The sequence below is a fragment of the Anguilla anguilla genome, chromosome 4, assembly GCF_013347855.1.
Source record: "Anguilla anguilla isolate fAngAng1 chromosome 4, fAngAng1.pri, whole genome shotgun sequence".
NCBI classification, from domain to species: domain Eukaryota; kingdom Metazoa; phylum Chordata; class Actinopteri; order Anguilliformes; family Anguillidae; genus Anguilla; species Anguilla anguilla.
The window spans coordinates 64,392,188-64,419,674 of record NC_049204.1 but is presented as its reverse complement, the minus strand read 5'-3'; the positions used below and the strand labels follow the sequence as shown (position 1 = coordinate 64,419,674).

At 50.1% G+C, this 27,487-nt stretch overlaps 2 protein-coding genes across 13 annotated transcripts in view; both read left to right on the top strand.

The window, feature by feature from the left end:
* The window catches only part of LOC118225777 (PH domain leucine-rich repeat protein phosphatase 1-like), a 24,973-nt gene extending 7,935 nt beyond the window's left edge, over positions 1-17,038 (top strand). The window contains exons 4-16 of the mRNA XM_035414678.1: positions 365-525; positions 1,602-1,829; positions 3,359-3,561; positions 4,223-4,283; positions 4,459-4,554; positions 7,543-7,698; positions 8,019-8,219; positions 8,674-8,836; positions 10,977-11,107; positions 11,642-11,758; positions 13,145-13,339; positions 13,817-14,045; positions 15,024-17,038. Of these exons, the coding sequence (XP_035270569.1) occupies positions 365-525; positions 1,602-1,829; positions 3,359-3,561; positions 4,223-4,283; positions 4,459-4,554; positions 7,543-7,698; positions 8,019-8,219; positions 8,674-8,836; positions 10,977-11,107; positions 11,642-11,758; positions 13,145-13,339; positions 13,817-14,045; positions 15,024-16,250 (3,168 nt within the window). The 3' untranslated portion in view covers positions 16,251-17,038. The remainder of the gene's footprint in view (positions 1-364; positions 526-1,601; positions 1,830-3,358; positions 3,562-4,222; positions 4,284-4,458; positions 4,555-7,542; positions 7,699-8,018; positions 8,220-8,673; positions 8,837-10,976; positions 11,108-11,641; positions 11,759-13,144; positions 13,340-13,816; positions 14,046-15,023) is intronic.
* Positions 17,039-17,949: 911 nt separating this feature from the next.
* On the top strand, positions 17,950-26,709 carry LOC118225706 (THAP domain-containing protein 1 A-like). Of its 12 annotated transcripts, none has more exons than XM_035414559.1 (7): positions 17,951-18,280; positions 18,742-18,996; positions 19,559-20,490; positions 21,235-21,774; positions 22,901-22,975; positions 25,344-25,532; positions 25,891-26,709. In XM_035414559.1, exons 4-7 carry the CDS (start codon positions 21,490-21,492, stop codon positions 26,314-26,316), a joined length of 975 nt encoding a protein of 324 aa, XP_035270450.1. In that variant the 5' UTR covers positions 17,951-18,280; positions 18,742-18,996; positions 19,559-20,490; positions 21,235-21,489; the 3' UTR covers positions 26,317-26,709. The 12 variants fall into 12 exon arrangements, with proteins under 12 accessions (XP_035270458.1, XP_035270450.1, XP_035270453.1 ...); XM_035414562.1 differs by having other exon boundaries at positions 18,742-19,685; positions 20,421-20,490; XM_035414561.1 differs by having other exon boundaries at positions 18,742-19,685; positions 20,376-20,490.
* The last annotated feature ends 778 nt before the right edge of the window (positions 26,710-27,487 follow it).

The following is a 27,487-nucleotide window of genomic DNA, read 5'->3' as shown; positions in this document are numbered from 1 at the left end:
CTGGCCCTTTGCCTCGGGCCTGTGACCCTTCCTATTGGCCGGGGGCCCCACAGGGAGCCAATGACTGGTGCCTTTCCAACAGGAAGAGACTTTTCCTCTTTCTCTTACTGGAGGAGCTTGGGCGGGTTAGACCAGCTCTCTGGAAAAAAAAGCGTCTAAACAGCCTTCCGGCTTCTCCTCTTCCTGTCCTCACAAGCACACACTTCCACTCTAAGGACAAAATAGACCCAAGACTGAAAAGACTTGAGGTTGTTTTCTCTGTTTTATTGTCGCCAAAACCGCAGTATTTTTTTTAATTTCTCTGTCACACCTGCTCTCCGTGCAGCCCGTGGTCATGTGTGTTTTTCCCTCGCCCTGATTGGTCCTTTTTCCCGCCAGGTTCTCCAAGCTGAGAAGCCTCAACCTGTCCAATAACCACCTGGGAGAGTTCCCCGAGGCCGTCTGCGACATCCCCACCCTGACCGAGGTCAACCTCTCCTGCAACTACCTGACCTGCGTGCCCAGCGCCGTGGGGGCCATGCACAAGTGAGTGTGAAGGGTCAGGGGTCAGGGGTCAAGGGTCAGGAACACAGGACTGTGTCTGCAGAATCGCATTGTGTGTGCGTGTGCGTGTGCGCATGTGTGTGTATGTCCGTGCGTGTGTGTGCGTGTGTGTTTGCGTGCGTGCGTGCGTGCGTGTGTGTACAGAAGCAGAGTCCTTCCTACATCCTTCTCCTTTGCTCCGTGCTGGTTTGAACTAGGAGAAATGTCTGGAACCCTGTTAAATTCCCATGCTGACTTACACAGGGAACAGGTTGCTGCAGTTCCCCCTCTACTGGCGGTCACTGGTATGGCAGTTTAAGGCCTTGAGGCAAACAAACGTCACTGCTCCCGTACAGTTTGGAAGCACATCAGAGGACCGAGCTGAAGGCTGAGCCGTGCTGGTGAAGTGCAGGCCCTCATATCAGCACACGCCGTCACAGGAGCTGCCTGTTAGATAAGAGACGCTGGAACAGGCCCAGACTTCCCGACTGAGGCAGTTTGTGCTGATTTCTGATCGCGTCCGAAGGCTAGCTCGGGTTTAGCGAATTACTCGTGATCTTTAAGTATTATTATTATTTATTTTTTATTGATATTTTGTGTGTGTGTGTGTGTGTATGTCTGTATGTCCGTGTGTGTGTGTCTCTGTGTGTGTGTGTGTGAAGCCCACAAAGGGCAGGGTAAAGGGGGAAGCCCTTCTCTGAGAAGCGGTACTGCGCAAATCGGAAACGGAAGTGAGCGAGATAAAGTTTTACAGTGACCCTCAGGGTCCCGCCCTGTCCCGTCTCCCAGCGGGGCCCTGTACGCCACCGTCCTGGTCCTGGAGAGCTCTGGGGTCCGCTGGTTCTCATAGTGACTCTGCACTTCATGAATCAATGAGAGCAGTTGATTACACAGTTAACTCAACTCACCTGGTGTCTTGGATCTCAGCTGGGTGCAGATTTTAAGGTGAAAACAAAAACCAGCAGACCCTGCAGCTCTCCAGGACCAGGGCTGGAGACCACTGCTGTAGAGTAAGAGCGCCATGACCATCGAGATCAGGATTAATGTCTCCCCCCCCCCCCCCCCCCCCCCCCCCCCAGCCTGCAGATCTTCCTCCTGGACGGGAACAGCGTCCGGACCCTGCCCCCGGAGCTGGGCGACCTGCAGCAGCTGGGCTACCTGGGCCTGTCCTTCAACCAGTTCGGCCAGCTGCCGCCCGTGCTGCACCGGCTGGTCGCCATGGAGAGGCTGTGCATGGCGGGAAACAACCTGAGCTGCCTGGACCTGCCGCGTCTGCGCCACGTCCGAGCCAAGCAGGTGGACCTGAGGTACGCACACACACACACACGCTCGATCGTACACACACACACGTACGCGCACACACACACACACATATACGCGCGCTCGCACGTACACTTATATACACACACACACACGCTGGATTGTACACACACACACGCTTATATACACACACACACACTCACGCATGCACACACACACACACGCTTATATACACACACACATATACGCTCACTCGCACGTACACTTATACACACACACACACACATATACACACGCACGCACACTTATATAAACACACATATATATACACACACACACACACGCTGACCCTCACACACACACACGCTCGCTCACATACACTTACACACATACACACTTCTACATTTCTAATAGGATCTAAAGCCTTCCCTCTCCCTCTCCCTCAGTCTCTGTTGTGAATGCTTACAGATGCACAGATCATTAACTCTGTAGGAACAAAAAACAACAAACAAAAAAAAACAGGCTCAACAGAACCTTATCTGACCTTCTTCTGTCATGAGTCAAACTGGAGATACAGGACCCCAGTACCCTTCCTCATCACAAGGGCGTGATTCCACAACCACCATTAAAGGCAAACGTCCTCTCAGTGTCACTGATAGACAACTCCTTCATGACCTAGAGAGTCAGTGATAGTGGTCTTCCGCCTATCAGTTGGTTTGTGTTGGCTTGTTTGAAGTGGACCAGCCTGAGATTTGTCCTGTTTGTCCTGTTTGATTGTTTGGAAAGGCAGTTCAACTAATGTTGAACTGAATCAGTCACCTTATTAACTGACATATCTCAGCCAGCACTGGGGCTGGTTGGTTTGATTTGGGGTGGGGGGGGGGGGGTGGTTGCTTCGCAGGTCAGAATAAATGCACCTCCCGTTTTGCTTTGAGGAGCGAAGCTTATTTCGGCTTCATTTTCGCTGGCTCCCCTGTGCCTTAAATATCTGGTGCGCGCCCCAGACACCTTTTAATTCACCGTCTGTGAAATCCCAGCGCCAGGAACGTAAATGTCAAATTGACTTTGTCACAGGATTGATGGATTGAGTTCATCGAGTGCTGAAATGAACAAGAGCAGGGGAGGGAGAGAGATGAGCTGTTATCATACGCTAGGGCGCAGAGTGTGTGTGTGTGTGTGTGTGTGTGTAGGTGTGTGTATGTATGATGGAGCGTGTGTGTGTGTGTGAGTGTGTGTGTGTGTATGTATGATGGAGCGTGTGTGTGTGTGTGTGTTTGATGGAGCATGTGTGTGTTTGTGTGTGTGATGGAGCGTGTGTCTGTCTGTGTGACCGTGTGTGTCTGTCTGTGTGTGTATGATGGAGCGTGTGTGTGTTTGTGTGAGCGCGTGTGTGTGTAGGTGTGTGTATGTATGATGGAGCGTGTGTGTGTGTGTGTGTGTAGGTGTGTGTATGTATGATGGAGCGTGTGTGTGTGTGTGTGTAGGTGTGTATGTGTATGTATGATGGAGCATGTGTGTGTGTGTGGGGGGGGTGCATGCTTGCCATCGCTGACCCCCTTTCCCCCGCCCCTACCAGGCTGAATAAGATCCAAACTGTGGTTCCGGAGGAGGCGGAGCTCCTGTGTCACGTGACCCACCTGGACCTGCGGGACAACCAGCTGCAGCAGCTGGACGCCTCGCTGTTCCCCAGGCTGGAGGTGCTGCACTGCGAGAGGAACCGGCTCAGCTCCCTGAGCGCGGGAGGGGCGCTGCTCAAGGGCCTGTACGCCTCCTCTAACGGTGAGTGTGGTGTAAGGGCGGCAGTGTGGTTTAATGGTTAAGGAGCTGGTCTTGTAACCTGAAGGTCGCAGGTTCGATTCCCCCGGTAGGTCACTGCCGCTGTACCCTTGAGCAAGGTACTTAAACCTGCATTGCTTCAGTATGTATCCATCTGTGTAATTGGATACAACGTAAGACGCTCTGGATAAGAGCGTCTGCTAAATGCCTGTAAACAAATGTGAGGACCCTGACACCTAACACCCTAACACTCTCACCCTGACACCCTTACACCTTTACATCCTAACACCTTTACACCCTAACACACTTGCACCCTAACACACTTGTACCCTATCACCCTCAAAGCCTAACGCCTTCTGAATTTCTGACTCCCATTTTTAATTTCTATTTCATCACGGTCTCACTCCCTCTGTCACTCACTTCTTACTTCCTAATATCTTCTTCCTGTATTATATTCCCGTCCACTGCAACCACAGGGATCTCTAGTGAGCGTGCCCAGTGAGCGTGCCCAGTGAGCGTGCCCTGTGAGCGTGCCCCGTGAGCGTGCCCTGTGAGCGTGCCCCGTGAGTGTGCCCAGTGAGCGTGCCCCGTGAGCGTGCCCAGCAGCGGTGTCACTGCACTCTGTCTCCTCCTCACTCTGGGCCTGTGTTTCTCCTTCCCGCAGAAATCAGCCAGCTGGAGGTGTATCCTGTTCCGGGTAACCTGACCTACATGGACGTCTCCAGGTAAGGGCCCCGCGTCAAAACAAAAGACCTGAAAGGCGATCTCCAACCCCCCCCCCTCGCCCGCCCCCCCCGCGAGGTGACCTCTCTGACCCTGCCACTGGTTGAGATTTGATATTATTGGTCAGCAGGGTGGTTTGACTCCTCCCCTTCCCCCCTCCCCTTGGTGTTGTTGCAGGAACAGGCTGGAGAGCCTTCCGGACTGGGTGTGTGAGAGCAAGAAGCTGGAGGTGCTGGACGTCAGCCATAACCACATCTGCGAGCTGCCCATCGGGTGAGTCCCGACCCCCACCCTCCCTGTACCCCCCCACAAGCCCCTCTGTGTCTCACTCAACCTCCCCCTCCCCCCCTCCTTCCTAACTCACCCACTCAACCGCTCCACTCCCCCCCCCCCCACTCAGCCGCTATAGCTGTAAGGTTGGTTTAAGGTTGATGTAAGGTCGCTGTAAGGTTTGTTGAAGGTTGTTTGAGGTTGATATAAGGTCGCTGTAAGGTTTGTTGAAGGTTGGTTTGAGGTACCTGTAAGGTTGGTTGAAGGTTGATATAAGGTCGCTGTAAGGTTTGTTGAAGGTTGATGTAAGGTCGCTGTAAGGTTTGTTTAAGGTTGATATAAGGTCGCTGTAAGGTTTGTTGAAGTTTGATGTAAGGTCGCTGTAAGGTTTGTTTAAGGTTGATATAAGGTCGCTGTAAGGTTTGTTGAAGGTTGATGTAAGGTCGCTGTAAGGTTTGTTTAAGGTTGTTTGAAAGTCGGTTTGAGGTACATGGGGTCTGTAGTTCCTCTGGATGAGGCGTTGAGGGAACACGGCACACTCAGCTGACCTCTGTGTTTATTCACACAGCACTTCTCAGAAAAGCGGTCATGTTGTACTTTTAGTGCATTGTGTTCAGTATGTACACACAGGCACGCACACACACACACACGCACACACACACAGTCACACACGCACGCACACACACACACACTCACGCACGCACGCACACACACGCACGCACACACACAGTCACAACACTATCTCCCAATACACACTCACGGACACACATACGCATGCACAACCATACCTCTCAACACACAGACACACACACACACACACATGCGTGCACTCTCTCACACACACACACACACAAACACAGCCCTGCTGAGCTAGCTGTCGCAGGACAGTATGCTGTAAATTGAGACCCCGTCCCCCTCCTCCCCAAACCCATCTGGACAAAAGGTCACCGAAGGGCGTCGCCGTGACAATGGAGAGCCAGGTGTCTGTTGTGGAGCCGTCCCATCTCCCCGGCAACAAAGAACAGCAATGGCTCTTCTTCAGGAGGGGAAACTCTGCCCCTTAATTCCCCCATTCAGTCCTGCTCTGATTTGGGTAACGTTTGAAATTAAAGGGCAGTTTTTTTTTTTCCTTTTGCTGCTCTTTCCACAGTTTGTTCACACCCCCTGCTCACCGCAACGTGTGCGTGCGTGAGTGTTTTATGCTAACAGCTAATGGGGCTAGCGCCTTCCTCCAGTGGAGTTAGCCGTTTCTCAGTGTCTGAAGTCGTGATTCTAATTTGGCGGCGCTGTGTATGTTTTGTTAAAGAACACACCAGCTGAGTGTGTGTGTGTGTGTTAACTGCAGAGCAGAACGAAGCACACACCTCTCTCGCTCTCTCTTTCTTGCTCTCTCTCTCTCACAGCACTCTTTTCTCATTCTCTCATTGCTGCGACAGCACTTCTCCCTCTCTCTCCCTCTCTCCCTCCACCATATGTTTCTCTCTCTCTCTCTCTCTCTCTCTCTCTCTCTCTACCTGTCTGTTTGTCCGCGCCGGTCCTGTTCCCTGGCCGATCCAGCACTCTACCCCCGTACCCCAGTTAGAAAATAGAATTGCAGTCGGCTGTGTTTTCTGCACACACACACACACACACAAACATACACACTGTGTTTCGCTGTGCTGTCGGGATGAGGGATTTCATCTGCGGGTGATGATCTGGGTTTCTGGCAGGGCTGCCTCTGTTCTCTCTGCGTTTCTCTCTTCCTGTTTTTAAGAGATCACAGGGCCCTGGGGCGGAGCCTTTAAGAACAGCCTCTAGCTTGGAGCGGCTTTCACACAGCTGTGTGCGTGTGCACGAGTGTGCACGTGCAGGCTTGTGTGTGTGTGTGCACGTGTGTGCGCGTGTGTGTGTGTGGTGGTTGTTTTTATTGTGTGTTTGTGTATTAAAGGGTCTGTAATAGTCATCCTACTCAGTATAAGTTTTTTATGGTCTGTGATGGTCACTGTACCTCCGCGCTTGTGTGTGAGGTCGTCTGCGATTGTTTGCTGAGGTGCTGCAAGCTCCACTCCGCGGTCGGGGGCGGGCGGATCGAAACTTACAGGGTCACTCCGTCCTGGACGGTCCCCCGGGTGCAGATTTATCACGCAGCCCTCCGGGGGGGGCGTTTCATTTTCACATTTCCACACCCCCTTTCTCCTCCGTGTGAAACGGAGCGTGTCTCTCTAGATCATTCCGGGGGGGGGGGGGCACAGAGTGGCTGTTTTCACAAGCAAAGCCTCCTGGCCAGACCCCAGGAGAACTGCAGAAAACTCGCTGTACTTACGGACGAAACTGGCAACCCTGCTCCGCCTTGTTTTGTGTCCCTGTCTCTCTCTGTCTCTCTCTCTCCCTGCCTCCCTCCATCCCTTTCTCCTCCCTTTTCTGTGACTCTTATCTCCCTCGTTCCACTCATTTCTCCTAGTGTCTAGTCTGTTTGCTTTTCGGTTCGTTGTGGTCTGTTGGAGTGAAATGATGTAAATACGGCTGTTGTGTAAATGTTGCCACGGCGCTGCGCTTAATGAAATGTAATAGTAGGCATTTTAATAAACGATCGCATGCATATTTAATTATAGTTATTAAACGGCACTTGCAGTAATAGTTATTGGAAGACAGATCGTTAGTCTGTGTAATTCACGGTCCCTGACAGTGGTGGGACAAAGACCAGACTGTGATGGTAATGAGTCTGTGAAGGAAAACCCCTCCTTAATCAGCTGGAGAGAACATGCTGCTATCTCTCCCTCTCCCTCTCTCTGTCTATCTATCTATCTATCTGCCTGTCTCCTTCCCTCTTTCGCTCAAACTCATTCTTTCATCCCTCTCTCTCTCTCTCTCTCTAACTCATTCTTTCTTGTTCTCTCCCCCCTCTCTCTCTTTCGTTCTCTCTCTCTCCCCCCCTCTCTAACCCGTTCTCTCTCTCTCTCTCTCCCCCCCTCTCTAACCCCCTCTCTCTCTCTCTCTCTCTCCCTGTCGCAGGCTGTTCTGCAGCAGTAGTTTGCGGAAGCTGCTGCTGGGCCATAACTGGCTGCGGAGGCTTCCGGAAAGGTTGGAGCGCATGCAGATCGAGGTCCTGGACCTCCAGCACAACCAGCTGCTGGAGCTGCCGTCCAACCTCTTCCTCAAGGCCGACAGGTGACCCCTCCACCGCCGGTCCACTGGACCCACAGGGTGACGCTACAGCCGGTTATGTATTGCCTAGTGACGGGAGAATGAATTGTCATGGTAACAAAAATGGGTGGAGCTACATTTTTTGCTGGTGGTTTCCACCCAGTTTTTGTTGCCATGACAATTAATTTTGGCGCTCTCGACCGACCGCGGCGTCTGAGGAACGCCGTCCGCTTCGGGGCGGTTTCGGGGGTCCACTTCCTGTCTCTCTGGAGCGGCTGCGGCTCGTTAGCGCTGCGGGTCTCCGTGGGACGAAGAGTGACGCCGCGTCCCCTCTTCCTCCTCAGCTTGCGGTGCCTGAATGCTTCGGCCAATAAGCTGGAGAGCCTGCCCCCCTCCAGCCTATCGGAAGAGAGCCAGAGCATCCTGCAGGAGCTCTACCTCACCAACAACCGCCTGACCGAGAAGTGTGTCCCCCTGCTGACCGGCCACACCCACCTGCGGGTGCTGCACCTGGCGTACAACCACCTACAGACCTTCCCTGCCAGGTATGCGCCACTCAAAACACCAGCCACCAATTAGGGCGGCAGAAAAGAAAACTATGGATCAACTTGAAAGGACAAGGGTTTGGGATCTGAAGAATAAGATTTGTCTTCTCTTTGGCCATCTGTCTGTTTGTTCTCTTTTTCTCTGTATCTGTCTCTCTCCCTCATTTTGATAAAATTCTGAAATTCTCTGCTTTAAATTTTAACTTTGATTGTTAATGTGAACTAATTCAACACTGGTGTGAAAATGGCCTGTGCATGCTGTCGCTGTATACTTTCAAAATGTGCTTTGAATAAATTCTTATGCATTGTCTCTCCCCCTCTCCCTCTCCCCCTCCCTCCTCCCCCTCCCTCTCTCTCCTCTCTTTCTCTCTCCCTCTCCCTCCCCCCTCTCCCTCCCCCCTCCCTCTCCCCCCTCCCTCCTCCCCCTCTTTCTCCTCCCCCCCCCCCCCCTCAGTAAAATGGCCAAGCTGGAGCAGCTGGAGGAGGTGGACCTGAGCGGTAACCAGCTGAAGGCGGTGCCCACCACCATCCTGAGCTGCCGGCGCATGCACACGCTGGTGGCGCACTCCAACTGCATCCAGGTCTTCCCCGAGGTCATGCAGCTCATGGAGATGAAGGTGACTCCAGCGCTCCGGCTCCGGGCTCTTCCTCAGCGGCCCGCGAACCGCCGGCGGACGGGCTCAGCTTCCGCGCGGTGCCGCGACGCGCGACGCTGGCGTTTATCGGTTGCCGTGGGTTACGGGTCTGACCGCGGCACGCGCTCCCCGTGTCCGTGGGCAACGCGCGGATGGGTTCTGGATGTGCGCTGCGGTGGGTTGCCCAGGCAGCGGTGCTGTAAATAGTTTCTGGGTCAGGACGTCCCGAGCGCTGCTGCTCACGGCTACATGCTACTGTGGCTACATGCTAACTATGGCTACGCACTCTTTCTGTACACCCATCACTGCTACGCACACCAATCGCCATTCATCCACTCTGACTGCTGCTCCACACTGATCCACTGCTCTCCACTGGTAACTGCTAAACACTGATCACTGGTCTACACTGGTAACTGCTAAACACTGATCACTGATCTACACTGGTAACTGCTAAACACTGATCACTGCTCTACACTGGTAACTGCTCCACACTGATCACTGCTCTACACTGGTAACTGCTCCACACTGATCACTGCTCTACACTGGTAACTGCTCCACACTGATCACTGCTCTACACTGGTAACTGCTCCACACTGATCACTGCTCTACACTGGTAACTGCTCCACACTGATCACTGCTCTACACGGGTAACTGCTCCACACTGATCACTGCTCTACACTGGTAACTGCTCCACACTGATCACTGCTCTACACTGGTAACTGCTCCACACTGATCACTGCTCTACACTGGTAACTGCTCCACACTGATCACTGCTCTACACTGGTAACTGCTCCACACTGATCACTGCTCTACACTGGTAACTGCTCCACACTGATCACTGCTCTACACGGGTAACTGCTCCACACTGATCACTGCTCTACACGGGTAACTGGTCCACACTGATCACTGCTCTACACTGGTAACTGCTAAACACTGATCACTGCTCTACACGGGTAACTGCTCCACACTGATCACTGCTCTACACTGGTAACTGCCCCACACTGATCACTGCTCTACACTGATAACTGCCCCACACTGATCACTGCTCTACACTGGTAACTGCTCCACACTGAGCAGAGCTCCCCCTCAGTCCTGCTCCTCCAGCTGTGTGACTCTGAGTCAGGTGTGTGAACCCAGAGCTCTGGTCCCTGATTGGGGGGCTGGCCTCAGCCCATGAACGTCCTTGTACTGTCCGCCATGACCGTGGTCACCCAGCGGGTCCGCGCTTCCTGTTTCCTGTCTGACCCGCTGAGCGCTGGGGAACTGACACGAACGACCCCCCCCCCCCCATCCTTACCCCCCCCCCCCCTCAACCCGTCATGACCCTGCTGTGAGAAGGGAAGCAGGCTGGCTGTGGGCTATCAGCTATAGTACTGCTGTGTCAGAGTCACAGTCAGTTGTGTGTGTGTGTGTGTGTGTGTGTGTGTGTGTGTGAGTGTGTGTGCGCGTAAGCACACGTGCGCATGTCGTGTGCGTGTGCGTATCTGCTCCTCAGAGAGGTTGTGAGAGTGGAGGTCAATGCCCTAACGGTAACCGCATGCCTGTGTGTGCGTATGACAGAGACTGAGGGTGAGTGACGCAACGCTGACCCCTGCACACAGAGGGATATAATGTGTGTGCCATGCTGACCCCTACTGGTGCATGTGAGAATGACACGCAGCTCGGAGCCCCACTCTGTGATGTACCTGCCTGCTGCCAGAGCTTAGAGAACTCTTGTAATCTACAGTCATGTGAAAGGGTTTGTGTGTGTGTGTGTGTGTGTGTGTGTGTGCACGTGTGTGTGAGAGTGAGCGTGTCTGTGTGTGTGTGTGTGTGTGTGTTTATGTGTGTGTTTGTCTCAGCACAGGTCTTGTGGGGACAGGCAGCTTAGTGACATTGTGCCTCACTGCGGGTCTGAGGAGCCAAACTCTGCTCTATTGATTTAGATTTTTTCCATGATGAGGGAGCAAACCAAAATAGCAGCGAAAACCTGCCACTGTTTGTCATATCAACAAGCACGGGACGATGTGTGTGTTTTAACTTTACACATGTACACTGTGTGTACGTGCACGTCTGTGCCTGTGTGTGTGTGTGTGTGAGAGAGAGTGTGTATATGCTGACCCCTCTCTCTCTCTCTCCTCAGTGTGTGGATCTGAGCTGTAATGAGCTGAGTGAGATCACTCTCCCGGAGAACCTGCCCCCCAAACTGCAGGAGCTGGACCTGACCGGGAACCCCCGCCTCTCCCTGGACCACAAGACTCTGGAGCTGCTCAAGTAAGCTAGACCACACTGCCCCCCCCCCCCACCCCCACACACACACTGGGCCGCTCCATACTGGGGCCTCTCCAGACTGGGCCCCTCCACACTGGGGCCCTCCACACTGGGGCCTCTCCACACTGGGCCCCTCCACATTGGGGCCCTCCACAGTGGGGCCCTCCACACTGGGGCCTCTCCAGACTGGGCCCCTCCACACTGGGGCCCTCCACAGTGGGACCCCTCCACACTGGGGCCTCTCCAGACTGGCCCCCCCCCACACTGCAGTGAGGCTGTGTGTGCAGGCTCTGCTGGGTCCGGCCCTGCGGATGGGGAACCGCACACAAGCCCACGCTGCTGCTCTGACAGAGTTTCCAGCGTCCTCAGAGCTGCTGAATTATTTATGAGGGCATTTGTTCCCCAAAAAAGCTCATCCGTCTCTGTCTCTCTCTCTCTCTCTCCCCCCTCTCTTTCTCTCTCTCTCTCTCTCTCTCTCACTCTCTCTCACCCTCTCCCTCCCTCTCTCTCTCTCCCCCCTCTCTTTCTCTCTCTCAGTAACATTAGATGTTTCCGGATCGATCAGTCCCCTGCGTCCTTCTCGGTGAGCGAGGGCCCCGGGGCCCCAGCGGTGTGGAGCCACGGGTACACAGAGGCCTCTGGGGTGAAGAACAAGTGAGTTCCCTTCCTCTCTCCATCCCTCCTGTCCTTCCTTCCTCTCCTCCACCACTCTCCTCACTCTCTCCATCCCTCCTGCCCCTCCTTCCTCTCCTCCACCACTCTTCTCGCTCTCTCCGTTCTGCAGGTCTGCCCCCCCCCCCTCTCTGTAATGCTCTGTGCCCCGTCCCCCTCCCCCTCCTGTGGGAGTTTTATTGTGGCCCTTCCTGCCCAGGCCAGGCGAGCGTTTTGACGCCAGGGAGTTTTATTTGTCCAGTTAAGACCCGGTCAGCACCCCTGAAAAGAGAGCTCTTCCTCCGCCCCGGAGCTGTCGCTAGGCGACGGAGAGAGAGAGAGAGAGAGAGAGAGAGAGAGAGAGAGAGAGAGAGAGAACCCTTGCGCTGCGCACCAATTAAACGTGGGCCAGGTCTGGACGAGGAGAGCATTTAAACGCCTCTGCGCTCTCTCGTCGGGGTGGGGGGAAAGGGTGGGCGGGGGGGGGGGGGGCGCAGACGGGGGTTTACTGGAAAACGAAAGCTTTGGAGGTTCCTGTTAGGATCTCTGGAGACAGGCCGCGAAGACCCCGTTTGCCGAGCAGAGCAGGAAACCCCCAGCATCAGCCGAAAAGGCCGCTCTCCCCCCCCCACCCCCCCTAGGGCCACGGGCCGTCCGGCACCAGCCACATCGACTTTTTAAATCTTCTTTTTACATGATGTGGCATTTTTTTGTCAACGCACCTTCCCCCTTGTCTACTCAAAGACCTAAGCAAAACACTGAGTCATCAAATCAATCAGTCAATCATAACAAAAAAAAGTGCATTATTGATCCTGCTTGCGCTATCTCTGTAGGCATATCCCACCGGGTTAACCTTTGTATCTGGCCGTGTGCTGACCCATAGGTATCAGGATCTTTAGTCAGCACCCCGCCACCAAGGACACCAACTTGTTCCCCATGACATCATTTTTCCCGCAATGCAAAACATGATCATGTTGCATTATGGAGAACCTGAGGTTCACATAACGCTGATCCAGCAGGATGTTTTGCAGCTGAGCGCTGTCTCTTTATCACACCTGCTGACTGCCTGCCAGCACAGTAAACAGCCTGTTTTCCTTCTGGGAGTCTGATCAGAGGCAGACTTGTGTACAAAGAACGCCCTACAAATGGTAGGACACAGCAGGGACTGAGCACGAGATCACACACGACCGAGCGCTTTGTATAAATGCACTTTCCATTTACTTTAACATTAAAATCTGCACACTTACAGGCACTGCCCACCCTACAGTGCTCATAGAGTGGTTCTATTGTATATTGTGATAATTTGGTGTCTGTGTGTGTGTCTGTGTGCCTGTGCCTGTGTCTGTGTGTGTGTGTGTGTGTGTGTGTGTGTGTGTCTCTCTCTCTCAGGCTGTGTGTGGCCGCTCTCTCGGTGAATAACTTTCGGGAGAGCCGGGAGGCGCTGTACGGGGTGTTCGACGGGGACCGGAACGTGGAGGTGCCCTACCTGCTGCAGTGCACCATGGGAGACGTGCTGGCCGAGGAGCTGCACAAGACCAAGAGCGAGGAAGACTACATGACCAACACCTTCCTCGTCATGCAGAGGTAGGGCTCCACTGTGGCATTAACGCAAGCCTGTACGCGTACATACACACACACTGACTCACACACACACACACACACACACACACACTGACTCACACACACGCACACACACACAAACACACACGAACACACTGACTCACACATACACACACTGACTCACACACTAACACACACACACACACGCATTGTGACCATTCCCACACAGACCACACACACATACACCCCTGCACCGTTCAAAAGGGCTTTTCTGTTCTCAGCACAGATCCTCCATGTGTTGGGCAGATACCTACAGTACAGGTGGAGCAGGAGTTACTCACACAGCTGAGTGTGTGTGTGTGTGTGTGTGCGTGTGTGTGTGCGTGTGCGTGTGCGTGTGTGTTTGTGTCTGTGTGTGTGTTTGTGTCTGTGTGTGTGTGTGTGTGTGTGTGTGTGTGCGTGTGTGTGTGTGTGTGTGTGTGTGTGTGTGTGTGTGTGTAGGAAGCTGGGCACCGCGGGGCAGAAGCTGGGTGGCTCGGCGGCTCTGTGCCACATTAAGCACGACCCCATGGACCCGGGCGGCTGCTTCACGCTGACTGCCGCCAACGTGGGCAAGTGCCAGGCCATCCTGTGCAGGGACGGCAAGCCCCTCCCCCTGTCCGTCATCCACAACGTGGGAGTGGCCGAGGAGTACCAGAGAGTCCGGCAGCACAAGGCCATCGTCACAGAGGTACCGCGTGTGCGCGTGCGAGAGCATGAGTGTGTGTGTGTGCGCGCGCGCGCGTGTGTGTGTGTGTGTGTGTGTATCCTCTCTGTAAGGGGAATCTCCCTCGGCAGTGCTGGCTTAAGCACATTACCCATTAGATCTCAGTTAAGTGCTCTGTTACTGTCTCTGACACATGCATAATTTAGCAGCTCTCTGAGGACAGATCCCTCTCACAGCATCATGGCTTATTAATGGGCTGGGCTCAGCTGTGGTTAAAGACGGGGACTCAGGAAGAGATGGTGGGGGGACAGAGAGGGGGTGAGGGTTAGAGAGAGAGGTGAGGTTAGAGAGAGAGGGGGTTGAGTTAGAGAGGGAGAGGGGTTGAGTTATTGAGGGAGAGGGGGTAGTGTTATTGAGGGAGAGGGGTTGAGTTATTGAGGGAGAGGGTGTAATGTTATTGAGGGAGAGGGGGTGGAGTTATTGAGGGAGAGGGGGTGGAGTTATTGAGGGAGAGGGGGTGGAGTTATTAAGGGAGAGGGGGTGGAGTTATTGAGGGAGAGGGGGTAGTGTTATTGAGGGAGAGGGGGTAGTGTTATTGAGGGAGAGGGGGTTGAGTTATTGAGGGAGAGGGGTTGAGTTATTGAGGGAGAGGGGGTAGTGTTATTGAGGGAGAGGGGGTGGAGTTATTGAGGGAGAGGGGGTAGTGTTATTGAGGGAGAGGGGGTGGAGTTATTGAGGGAGAGGGGGTTGAGATATTGAGGGAAAGGAGGTAGTGTTATTGAGGGAGAGGGGGTGGAGTTATTGAGGGAGAGGGGGTGGAGTTATTGAGGGAGAGGGGGTAGTGTTATTGAGGGAGAGGGGGTGGAGTTATTGAGGGAGAGCGGGTGAGTTATTGAGGGAGAGGGGGTGGAGTTATTGAGGGAGAGGGGGTGGAGTTATTGAGGGAGAGGGGGTGGGACTCCCTGTCTCACTGATGATCCGTCTCCCTCCTGAACCTCACAGGACAACAAAGTGAACGGCGTGACGGACTCCACGAGGATCATGGGATACTCCTTCCTGTACCCGTCGGTGATCCCGCGCCCCCACGTGCAGACGGTGGCCCTCACGCCGCAGGACGAGTTCTTCATCCTGGGCAGCCGGGGCTTGTGGGACAGCGTGTCACCAGGCGAGGCGGTGGAGGCGGTGCGGAACGTTCCGGACGCGCTGGCGGCGGCCAAGAAGCTGTGCACGCTGGCGCAGGGCTACGGCTGCACCGACAGCCTGAGCGCCGTGGTGGTGCAGCTCAACGTGAGCGAGGACTGCTGCTGCTGCTGCTGCCAGCCGCCCAGCCCCGGCCCCGGGCCCTTCGCCCCGCCCCTCAGCGTGGTGATCCGCGAGCGGCCCGCCCCCCACGCCGCCGCCGACGCCCTGCCCATGCCCTCGTCCTGCAGCGAGATCAGCAGCGAGGTCTCGGCCTCGGAGATGAGCAGCGAGGTGGGCTCCACGGCCTCCGACGACCCGCCGCAGGGCGGCCTGCTGCACGAGCCCCACCTGGGGGGCGGGGCCTCTGGCGGGGGCGGAGTCGGGGGAGGGGCCTTCCTGCCCTCGGAGCCGCGCTGCTGCGCGCTGCACGCCGTCTGCCTGGCCGGCTCCTTCCGCCGGCAGCTCTCCAGCGCGCTCTCCGAAAACGGGCTGGACAGCGAGGACGAGGAGCCCATCGCCGGCGTCTTCTCCAACGGCAGCCGCGTGGAGGTGGAGGTGGACATCCACTGCCTGCGCGCCCGCGAGCGGGCCCTGGCCTGCCTGCCGCCCCCGCCACCCCCCACCCCAGAGGCCCCCGACGCGGGGGCGGAGCCTGGCGCCGGCGGCGAGCCGGACGGGGGCTGGGCCGGTGGGGGGTGCGGTCCCCCGCAGGGCCGGGGCGGGGCAGGGGGAGGGGACTGCGGCCGAAACACCGCCACCCTGGGCAGGCGCCGGGGGAACGGCTCGGTGGCCCCGCCCGAGAAGAGCCACAACCTGATCGAGGTGGCGGCCGACGCCCCCGCCAAAAAGCAAGGGGGCTACTTCGCCGCCCCGGCCCAGCCCGACCCCGACGACCAGTTCATCATCCCGCCAGAGCTGGAGGAGGAGGTGAAGGAGCTGATGAAGCAGCACCAGCAGCAACAGCAACAGCAGCAGCAGCAGCAGCAGCAGCAGCAGAGAGCGCCCCCTACTGACCAGCCTGCAGACTACTACGACACTCCCCTCTGAGGACTCAGTGCTGCTCCAAAAAGACTTTCCTTCATGGTTTTTACATTATTTTATATAGTTAACATTCCCTCCTCCGAGCTCCATGCCCCCAAAAGTAAATTACACTGCAATTGTTTTTTTTTATTTTTTTTATTTTATTTTATGAGATCAACACTAGTTTCATGCATTACTGCTTACACAAATTAAGGTTAATATATTTTAAATTTTACCATATCATTTTATGACTTAAAGATTATGCTGAAAAGCACTTTTTTAATGCAAAGTCTTTTATTTGAAATTAATTGTATGTTGGATGGTACATATAATACCATGTTTAACTATTATAAGTAGAGAAGTTTAATATTTCTTCAGTAAATCATGGCTTTTGGCCTTTAAAAAGTCATAGAAATTTGTAGAAATTTAAAGACTAACTCCTAGGAGTTGCTTACTCATTAATGTGACTTAGTCACTGAAATGTACTAATCTTCTCTGAGAGAAAAGGTGATTTTTTTCAATGATTGACTGTAAATAGGATAAATGTTGTATAGTGATGCAATGAAAGGGGGTGTGGTCAGTGGCCAGGTTCAAGGGTCACTGACCCGGAAGCAATGAGAGCGTCTGGGTCACTAAAGATGTTTGGCAGTGTTGAGACAGCCACCTGTGTGTGGGAGAACTGTGACTGGTCACCTGGATGGTCAGAACACGCACACGTGTGCACACACACACACACACACACACACACATATACACACACATAAACACATGCATACACACACGTATACAGACAGACATGCATGTGAACACACACTTACATACACACATACAACACACCCATAAACACATGCATACAGAAACACACACACACAGACAAGCATGGGCACATACACACACACACACGCACTCATACACACATCCATGTACACATACATGTACATACAGACACACTCAGGCATACACATACACAGGCATATACTTGTACACACTCAGACACACACCATACGTGTACACACACAGAGTCTTTCTTCATTCTGTCATCACCAGCATGACTGTCAGCTTCAGTTCTGCAAATAAGATTCATCTACAAGGAACACTGTATCCCAGCAAAACACACAAAAAGTTTCTTTTTATTATAATAAAACCTAAAATTTACAGATAAGAAAATTGTCCAGCTGTTATTTTTTGTGTTTTGCATGGGTCTGTTGCGGTAGTGGAACACTGAGATTTGTTCGATATGAGGTTTTAGATGGAGCTGAGATCTTCGTAAATCCCACCTCTTGAAATGGAAGAAATTGAACGGCGTTCGTCTACATAGAATACTGACTGACTTTGCTTGGCTCAACCAATCATCTTTTACTTGCTAATGTAATATCCACCCCTCTGGAAGTGATCAAAAGTAACACAACGACAGTTAGTCGAGTTTCAAAATGCCATCAGTGAAGTTTTATTTTACCTTCAAAGGTCTGATGTTCCCTGTTCAATTCAATAGGAGCTCCATGTTTTGCACTCAACATGTACAGTACAAGCTTACTTCCGGGGCTGGTCCAAGGCTTCACAAGCTTCCGTTAGGCGGGCTTGTCTAGAATATGCATATGCATACATAACGTGCACATATGAGCATAATTTGTGACGTCACAAACGTGTCTAACCTATCATGGTCCAATAGGCAAGGCATATGCAAATTACAGGAGCGACGTAGTAAACTGGTACCTTTGCGCGCATAAAGCGGCCCAGTTAGTGACGTCACCGGTTGTGAGTTGAACATGGCAGACTGCGCAGTTTTAGGGTGCGATCCCGAGGCAGGGACTTCGTTCCACTCGTTACCGAAGGAGCCCGTTCTCAAACAAAAATGGGTGGCATTTGTTTATAGGAATCGCGTGCATGTGCCTGACAGCATAGAGGGAATCCGTGTCTGTAGCGCGCATTTTACTGACGACTGCTTCCAGAACCTCATGCAGAAGTCCATGGGTTTCGCGAAGAAATTGATTCTGAATCCAGATGCTGTGCCTACTGTGTATCCCGGGATTACAGCAGCCGCGACCGGGAGTCACCACGTAAGCATTTATCTATTTTATTGACCGATGTCAGAAAAGGCAACTTTCGCTGTTTACACTTTTCCTATGTATCTTTTGTAGCTCCTTGCTAAATAAATTCTCATTGGCTGGTTGCGATCGGTGTGTATACAATAGTAGCCTACGGAAATCTAGGCTACAAAGTGTAACGATGCAAATTAGCATATTCATAGATTCTGACATTCTCAATGAGGGTAAAGGTGTATAGACGCTATCAAGCCATTTTCAGTAGCTTATTGGACATTTTTGGTGGAAAAAATATTTATTAAGAAAATTATTCAATATAGAATATTTTTCAAGGTTTTAGAATATATCTGGAGAGGTACTTTATCTGATAAATTGCTGTGCTACTGAGTAACTTCTGAATAACAACGAAAGCCAGCGGCTCTCCATGACCAGGATAATGATAACAAAGCATTACATTACATTACATTACATTACAGGCATTTGGCAGACGCTCTTAACCAGAGCGACGTACAACAAATTGTATAACCATAACCAGGAACAAGTGTGTTGAAAACCCAAGAGGGAAGTACAGTTCCAAGTGCAGGGAGCGACCGAGTACATACTACATTCCACTTTTACAACAGTCTGCCCACGTGAACATTTTTAATGGAAGGTTTTGGAGACCGAGGTGGTTTTTTTTTCTCGTCTAAGATTTGGACACGTAGGACTGAAGTCGACTTTGCATATTGTGGGTAAGAGAGATTCCGATAAATATTAGGCCTATGTGAAGTATACAGTAAGAAAATGTGAAGTGTGCATTGTTACAATGCAGTAAAATCAATAGGGCGAGGAAAGTTTTTGTTCTAAAGCAGGTGAGTTTGGAAGAGAGTGGAGTCTTAAGGTAAGGTTGGACACAGGTGTTAAGCAGTGGAAATTAAACAGGGCACTGTTTAGTTTTCTAAATATATAGACTTAGAGAATTTAATTTAAATATAAACGTCGTCGTGATACTGCACACTCCGGCACAGTAGATGGCGGTATGCACCTAATTACACTTTTTATGATCCATACATAGAATTCAAAGAAAAAGACGTGGGTACCGCCCACTTTTTATGTAAACACCGTCAACGGCACGGAGGGAATCCTCTGAATAATATTGGCCGCAAAGAAGAATGCAAGCTGTTCAGTTGTAGACTGTAAGTTTACAACGAAATCTTTACATCGGAATCCAGCCGTCCAAAAATCAGCAGCTTCGTTTTATTTTTAGTACAAGATCCCCTGCTCAGCTTAGCAAACATGCGTTTGTTTGCTCAGGACATTTCTCCGCGAGCAATATTTTAAACGAGATGGAGTAGACTACAGCGCTGGGTTTGCCTCGAAGTTACTGCTAAAACCGGGCGCTGTCCCAACTGTTCGCGAACCTACTGCAAACGTCCAGTCTGTAAGTATCTGGGTTTTACCTAATAATTTACGATGAATTGCCAATGTTGATAGCCAGTCATTTTGAGGTGTAACAGTGGCGATTTTGTTTTTTTCTCGGCAATACAGGGCAGGTGTGGACATGGAAACTTATTTCCCTTTGTACTGAGGTGTTGGGTGGATCGAGTTGTGCATCCATAAATTATCATGAGAATGTTAATCCAACTAATATTTCCAGTCGGTGCCGGCATCAAGGAAATCCAATTTAGCGAAAAGGAAAGGATATAGGCTGTTGTACACAATGTAATGCAAGCTAACGCGCTGTAGCCGAGAAACTTTTCTCACGCTGCCTGTGTGTGGATAGGTAAGCGAAAATTTGGAGCCTATCGCAGCTACAGGTCATTATATATTTAAATGAGCAAGGCAAAGCGTGTCGTGTGTTTTTTACTCCGTGTGAGCCAGAGCCAGCCAGGAGAAGCTGCGGAATTTTTTTTAAGAATATTTCGTGGTTTTGGAAAAAGTGTTTGATTTAAAGGATTAACATGGTGATTGGTCACACTTTCTAGGTTTTTATATGCTATTTGAACAAGAGGCATTGAAGAAACACGATGCAAGTACAGTATTAAGTATGTCAGTTCTTTAGTTTGGAGAAGTAAGTAGGCGTGTTCAATTTATCGTCCGGTTCAACCGGTTGAGAATGTTCTCGTCGTAGTGCGTCACACGAGGATAACCACTCCCCTGTCCACGCCCTGTAAAGAAATCTGACTGGGCCAGAGACTGTAAAAGGACTGGACACACCTCCTGCTTTCCACCTTCTATCGAGTACGGTAAGCAGCCCCACTACTTTTCTAATGTTCAGCATGATTGATTACTGTCTCACCAATGATGACGTATAACAACCCATTTATATTCTCATTGTAATATATTGTTACATGCGTTTTCTAAGTATGTTTGTAGTTGTCATAAAAATTGGAAGGTTTTTATCATGATCCCCATGCCTGATAAGTTAGCTAACCTTAGCTAGCAAGCAAACCAACTTACTGTGTCATTGCTGACGTCACCGGATTTGTTGTTCGTTTATCAAACGCTAGCTATCTAGATAAACTAACAATAAATAGCTCAAATTACCAACGATTTCTTGGATAACGTTAGCTGTCTTTATCCAGCATGTTAGCTAGCTGAGTTAGCTAGCTAGATATATATGTAAAGTTAGGTTAGCTAGCTAGCTCTCAATAGATCACTTTAACGTTAACCTAATGTTACCGGATTTATTTTTAGTTTATATAGCACTAACATTAACTAGTTGGCTAGCTAAAATCACCAACAATTTTAAAAAGCAAACGTTAGCTGTTTGTATAATTAACTTTATCCAGCAAGCTAGACTAGCTTGTCAGTGCCCTGTTCTCCGCTCAAAACCCATTTGATCTGTGCGGTAACGTTAGCAAGAATTGTACTAGATAGATAACGTTACCGGTAATGTTATGTCAGTTATGTGTTAGAGTGATGTATTTTCTAGATTGACGCAAAAAGTGCTATGCTTTTACTAATATATTTATATTTTCTTTTTGCAGCTCAATACACATTTCCAACTCTCATAGCTGTCCCACACTTTATCAATCCATCCATCACTTACTCATTCACTCACTCACTCACACATTCACACACTCAAAACCCAAAGGCACTTCTAAGAGCCATGCTCTCTGCATCTCTGTCTTTCGCTCTACCTTAGTCTCTCTCCATCTCTCTCTCTCTCTCTCTCTCTCTCTCTCTCCCCCCCCCTCACTCTCTCTGCTGTAGTCTTGCTCTTTCTGTCTTTCCCTCTCGTTATGAGCAAAGTTCATTTCACCTGTGCAGTGGCAGGCTGCACTGCCTCTAACGTGTCCATGCACACCCTTCCACGGGACACAGCTTTGCGCCGGGAGTGGGTCAACTTCATATTTTCCAACGAAGTGCCAGAGAACGTCAGCCAGCACCTGCGTCTCTGCACTGCCCACTTCTCGCCGGACTGCATCGGGAATCAGGCCAGGTACAACGCCGGGTTCGCCTCGAAGTTGCTCCTGACGCCAGGAGCCGTTCCTACCGTGTTGAAGCCAGCTTCGCATATTCAACAGGTGAGCAGATAGTGTTACAAATACTGTTAAGGAGGCAAGGCCTCCAGGTAAGAAAGGTTCAGGCGTTCATCCTACCTCCAGACTACGGTCTCCAACTATAGTCCTTCATGCCCAATACGCTCTGCCTCCTCCGGGCAGCTGAGAGCCACTCCTCCCCGGGCACCTGGGGGAAGCTCTGCCCGCTGCAGCCTATTCTCTGTACTGACTGACTAACATGTAAATGTCCGTTTAAGGGCTATTCTCTTTCTACTGTGCTTTGACTTGACATGTAAATGTAATGCAAATTAAGTTTGAACTTCATTATTACACATTTGAAATAAAGAATGTTATTTATTAATGTTGTCAAACAGTCCAGAGTGTATTGTAACATTTATTGGGGTTTTTTTTTCCAACACCAAATAATGACAAGTTCTGCAAAATATTCAGACATGGGGAAAGTTGTTTAATTTACTATGATGTAATAAAAATATTTAAATGAATTACGAGAGTGGTATTCAGCTCCAGTCCTAGAATACCCCCAAGTAGTTCCAATCTAGAACTAACACTTGATTCAGTGACTACACCATTCAGCTATCTCTTGATTAGTTGAAGCAGGTCTGTTATGTCCATGTCTGTTACCTTCCAGGTTCTGCTCTATATAATGTTACATTCAATCTAATTAAAGACCCTGTGCAGTCAAAATCATGATTTTAATGCTTATATTATGACCAAAGACTATAAGGTTACTTACACATTGATTTTAAAAGTATTTCATACATGTATGTAATTAATTAGATTTTTCCCCCCCTAAAAACTATGCAATGCTCGACATTGCCGCCTGGTGGATTATTTGGTATGGGTGGATTTGAGACCAAGATCGTGACGTCACGAATGTTTCAAATTTGCATTGACCGATGTGCGGTGGCCAAACACTCCCCAACTATCCAGTTCAACAATGCCTTATTGTGTGATTAATGATTGCAGAGCTAGGAATGCATCTTTTCACGCCTTGCCAAAAGATCCAAGTCTCCGAAAGGTCTGGATCGATTATATAGAAAAACAAAACGGTGCAAAGTTAGAAATATCAAAGGTGACAAAATTGTGCAGTGCACATTTTACTCCTGATTCATTCTACAATTATCAACAGAAGAGGATGGGTTTTGCCAAGACAACGTTTATAAAGCCAGATGCTGTACCAACTATCATTCAAGATCAAGATAAGGTCTGTCTGTTTTTACTTTAGGTGTTTTACGCATGCTACCTAGCTCAATATGCATGAAACGCAGCGTAGCTAACTAACCCAACCAGGAAATCCTAGATAGCTTTGATGCTATCGATAATCTAATTAAGCCTTTGCTTAATACGATCAGTTAACTTTAAAGTTACTTAACGTTGATATAGATTACATTACAAAACATAATGTTAGCCGTCCTAACCTCACTTTACCTCGCTGTCGATGTTTAGCCTGAACGGACCGGTTCCATGTTGTGCTAACGTAAGCCGCGTTTCCACCGCAGGAACTATACCCCGGAACTAGGAACCTTTTGAGGAACTCGGTGCGTTTCCACCGCAGGAACTAGGGTCTAAATTTAGTTCTGGGGGCTTTGTTTTACCCCCCAAAACGTTCCTGCTCGGGGGGTAGTACTTTCCGAAAGTACAGGAACCTTTTGGGTGGAGTTTGCAGCGCTGAACATTTCTGATTGGTCGAGTACTCGCAGCATTTGTGTTGTATTTATTTTCCGTCATTACCCGCCATGTTTGAAAATATGCAGCGGCAAACCAATTTATTTTCATAATAACTTCAAATCAAACTTGTACGTTATGCGGCGCAGTAGCCTAGTTTTGGTTATAGCCTGTCAACGTCTTGGAATTATAACGTGTGCTCTTCTGTTCTTTTCTTGCTTTAGTATTCGTTTTATAAAATGCTAAGCATTCGTGCTGGGACAGCATATTACGTAGGCTACCAAAACATTCAAACGGATTAATTCGGTTGCTGAATATTTTCTTCCGGATTTTCTTTGTTAGCCCGTTGTAATTGACTCAAAACGTTTGATACAGTTATGTGAGGTATGCGGTCGTTCTGCATAATTAACATTGATGATACAGTACAAGCAAACTGGAAATCACCATCCGCACTTTTTATCCGCGTAAACTAACAGGTTAATTCTAGTAATCTTCCCTTTAGCTTTTTCAGACTGCCGTAATTTTACTGACATTTTTCAATTCCACGAAAAGACCAGGAAGACTATGGACTAATTCATGGTGCATGGTTCGCATCTGGAGGGCACACTTCGCTGCTCGGCTAGCAGTAACTTCGAAGGAAAGCAAACGGTGGCTGTACCACTACTAATTTACATTTTCACGCAAGTCCGAGTTTTCGTTCTATTCTTGTCATTTTGCCATTAGCCTATATGGAATTGACGACGAGAAAGTAATCAAACAGCAAATTGTTTACAACGTGTGCATGTTTTCTGCTGTTGTTGCCAGTTATACATATAAATGTGAATGCATTCTGTCGCTTCGGATGTCAAGACATGAAAGCGAATGTTCGCATAAAAACATAATGAATGTGTTTGAGAGGATATATGAAAATCAATAAATACAAAAGTAACCATATATAGTCATTGTTGGTAACCCGTTGTATAAGTGGAATAAACCCCTCCGGGCTGTCCCGGTTATTAGAAAATAATGTAGGCTACTTCGGTGGTAGTATGGGGTTACGGAAGAAATCATATGACAGACGGACCGACGACAACGTTGCTTTTTCATACGTCAGTGGGCTAATTTGCCTAATCTTCGCGGTACTTTAGACCCCGGTGGAAACGCAGACAACCATTAGCTGAAGGAACCTTTTAGTTCCTGGTAAAGTAGTTCCTGGGACTGAAAGTTCCGGGTAATTTCGGTGGAAACGCGGCTGTAGGCTATCCTATACGTTAGGGTCCTATATTGTAGGCTACCGGTATATGATGGTATTACTATTACGTTACAGCGATGACAATGTTTTCATTTTGGTGAGGCCGAGGATTAACAGCGATGGACTCGTACATATACGGCTCAATATTTCTAATGGTGTTATTGCTGTAGGCTACTCGTTAGCCATTATTACGGTCGTATGATAACTAGCTAACGTTAGCTAACAACTGACGTTACGTGGAGTGAGCGATGATCCAGGTTAGTGGGAGTGAGCGGCCCGGGGTGTCTATCGAAAGTGAATGCATAAATAATTATTTATTATTATTATTTCTAGTTATATTCATTTAGATAGCTAGCTAACGTTCCTTTTAAAATACATTTAAATGACTGAATAATAAAATAATTATGCACATTTGTTTTGTTGTAGCCTAAAGACAACTGGCAAGTGTCACATTCAGCCACCAGTTCAGTTAATCCTTTAATGTTAAACGCAAAGGACGGGCCCTTAAAGCAGTGGGATTTAAAATGCAGTGTGCTGGAACACAGAGCCAGAACGAGAACAGCTGTGTCCCTGACCACACTGTGCATGCTGGTTTCTTTATTTTTATTTTATTTTATTTTTTTCCCCACTTTTGATGAAAGGCTGCATATGAACTTAATCACTCTTATGACTGCAGGTGTGCGAAGCCAAACCCGATAGCGACGCGGAGGAGGAGGAGGAGGAGGCGGAGGGGGAGAGAGTGCCCCACGCAGTTGCGGAGATGTGCCTCCTGACCGCGCTCAGGTGGCAGAGGCAGCAGCGGGAGGCCCTGCCTCAACACCGGCGTGTGCTCAGGGAGCTCCACTCCCTGGCCTCCAGGAAGAGAGTGAGTGGCTGCAACTGCCTCAACATCAGTGTCACGTTTATAGACGAGCACGAAACCACGTGTCCAGACCCACGGCGCACCTCCTGCGCATGCGCCTCCGAAGGTCGTGAGGTCGTGAGGTCATGAGTGAGTGAGGTCATGAGTGAGTGAGTGAGTGAGTGAGTGAGTGAGTGAGTGAGTGAGTGAGTGAGTGAGTGAGTGAGTGAGTGAGTGAGTGAGTGAGTGAGTGAGTGAGTGAGTGAGTGAGTGAGTGAGTGAGTGAGTGAGCATAGCTCACGGCGCACAGGAACTTAAAAAAAAAAAAAAAACTACTCTTCAAAGGTTTTGCAGCCTGTTCTGTTCCTCTGTTTCCTTCCAGGAGATGACGATCAGCGGCCCTGCAGACAGCAGCGCGGCGTACGCTGGTGGAAACCCGTCCAAAAGGACACGCCCGGAGCGGGCCGTTCAGCGCTGGGTTCGAGTGACAGAGGAAGGGGAGCAGCTCGGCGGAGGAGGGCTGTACACGCACGGCACCGCTCCAGAACTCAGCCGAGTCGAGGACCTGGTCAAGGTGGAGGTGGAGGTGGAGGTCGCGGACGGTGCGAAACTGGCGTTGGGAACCCGGCGGCGTCCCGGCCGAGCCGGAGCGGCGCCCGTTTCTGGGGGACGCGCCGGGGCCGAGCGGGACGGCGAGTCGGCGGACTTTACCTGCGCCGACGGCAGATCAAGCGATAAACTGAAATGCGAGCCCGCCGAAATCTCGATTAGCGATCGCGCGGGCGCGGACGAATGCGGCTGGGGATGATCGGTGGAAACCTGGACTGGACTGATTGCAGTGTGGCCAAGAAGTGAATCCACATATGGAAAGTATAAACATATATATTTTTTGTATTCTTATTATTTTTATATAAAAAAAATTTTTTCACAAGAAACAATTGGAAAAACGATTTTTTGAACCATAGGAAGACTCACTGAATGTGGGAACGGTTAAAAATGGGTGCAAGACCTAAAATGATACTGGACAGTCTTAACATGCATGCCTAATCGGTGAGTGGTAAAGTGGTGCGGTGTGTGCACACCAGTGCTGCGTTACCGGTTAGGCTGTCTGCCAGCCCACCCATAGCATACCTTTATTATTCTGGTGTTTATCATCAAGCCATTTCAGGAACAGAATTTCTTTTTGTTCAGGCATAAAAATTTTTTTAAAAAACATGGTGAAACCGTATGGCTCTTCTTAATGTAATGTAGCTACATTTTGCGCACAGAACCTCAATGTTAAGTTAACAGAGTTGTGGTTCATCGGTATCAGAAGAGAAGGATCTACACAAGTTGGTACACAGAGTTTATGCAGCGGGGACAGATTAAGGCCCTGTTACGTCTCTGTGTGTCTTTCGAACCCGTGATCAGAGGTGCAGTGCTGGGAGAGGGGAATCTGTCCCAAAGCCGCACCGCCAGCTCACAGGAGAAGGAAGAGTCCAGTGGATTGGAGCCTGTAAGCCCGACACAGTCATACACAGACTGCCCTGTAGGTGGCAGTGTAGCACAACAGTTCTGGAACCTAGGTCGCAGCTCCATGGCTGTAGATGACATTCTCAGGTAGGAGACTGCAGGTGCACCCTGGGAAGATACTTTCCTCAGTAAACCCTGAATTTTCAGAATTTCTTCACCTGAATTGCCTCAGTGAATACCCAGCTCTGTAACTGGATTGTATGTAAAAACGTGAATGAGGTGAAAGTCTCTCTGGATGTGAGTGTCCGCTCGGTGCCTAAATGAATGAGTGCATTTACATGCACTGGAAAAATAAAATAATTTTAAAAGATTTTTTTTTTTTAAATGAGGAGGTGACAGATGAGCTAGACCTTGAAGAGCTGTTAAATGTAACCTGTACACTAGGGCGGTGTTTCATGAAGCAGTATTACTAAGTCAGCTGGATAACTGAGCGAAACCCGCAACATTCTTTTTACTTCAGTCGATGT

Coding starts and splice junctions, on each gene's coding strand:
- LOC118225706 (XM_035414563.1), top strand. CDS start 21,490: ATGAGCAAAGTTCATTTCACCTGTGCAGTGGCAGGCTGCACTGCCTCT. Junction 21,775..22,900: donor CAGCTTCGCATATTCAACAG/GTGAGCAGATAG, acceptor AATTATCAACAG/AAGAGGATGGGTTTTGCCAA. Junction 25,533..25,890: donor CCCTGGCCTCCAGGAAGAGA/GTGAGTGGCTGC, acceptor GTTTCCTTCCAG/GAGATGACGATCAGCGGCCC.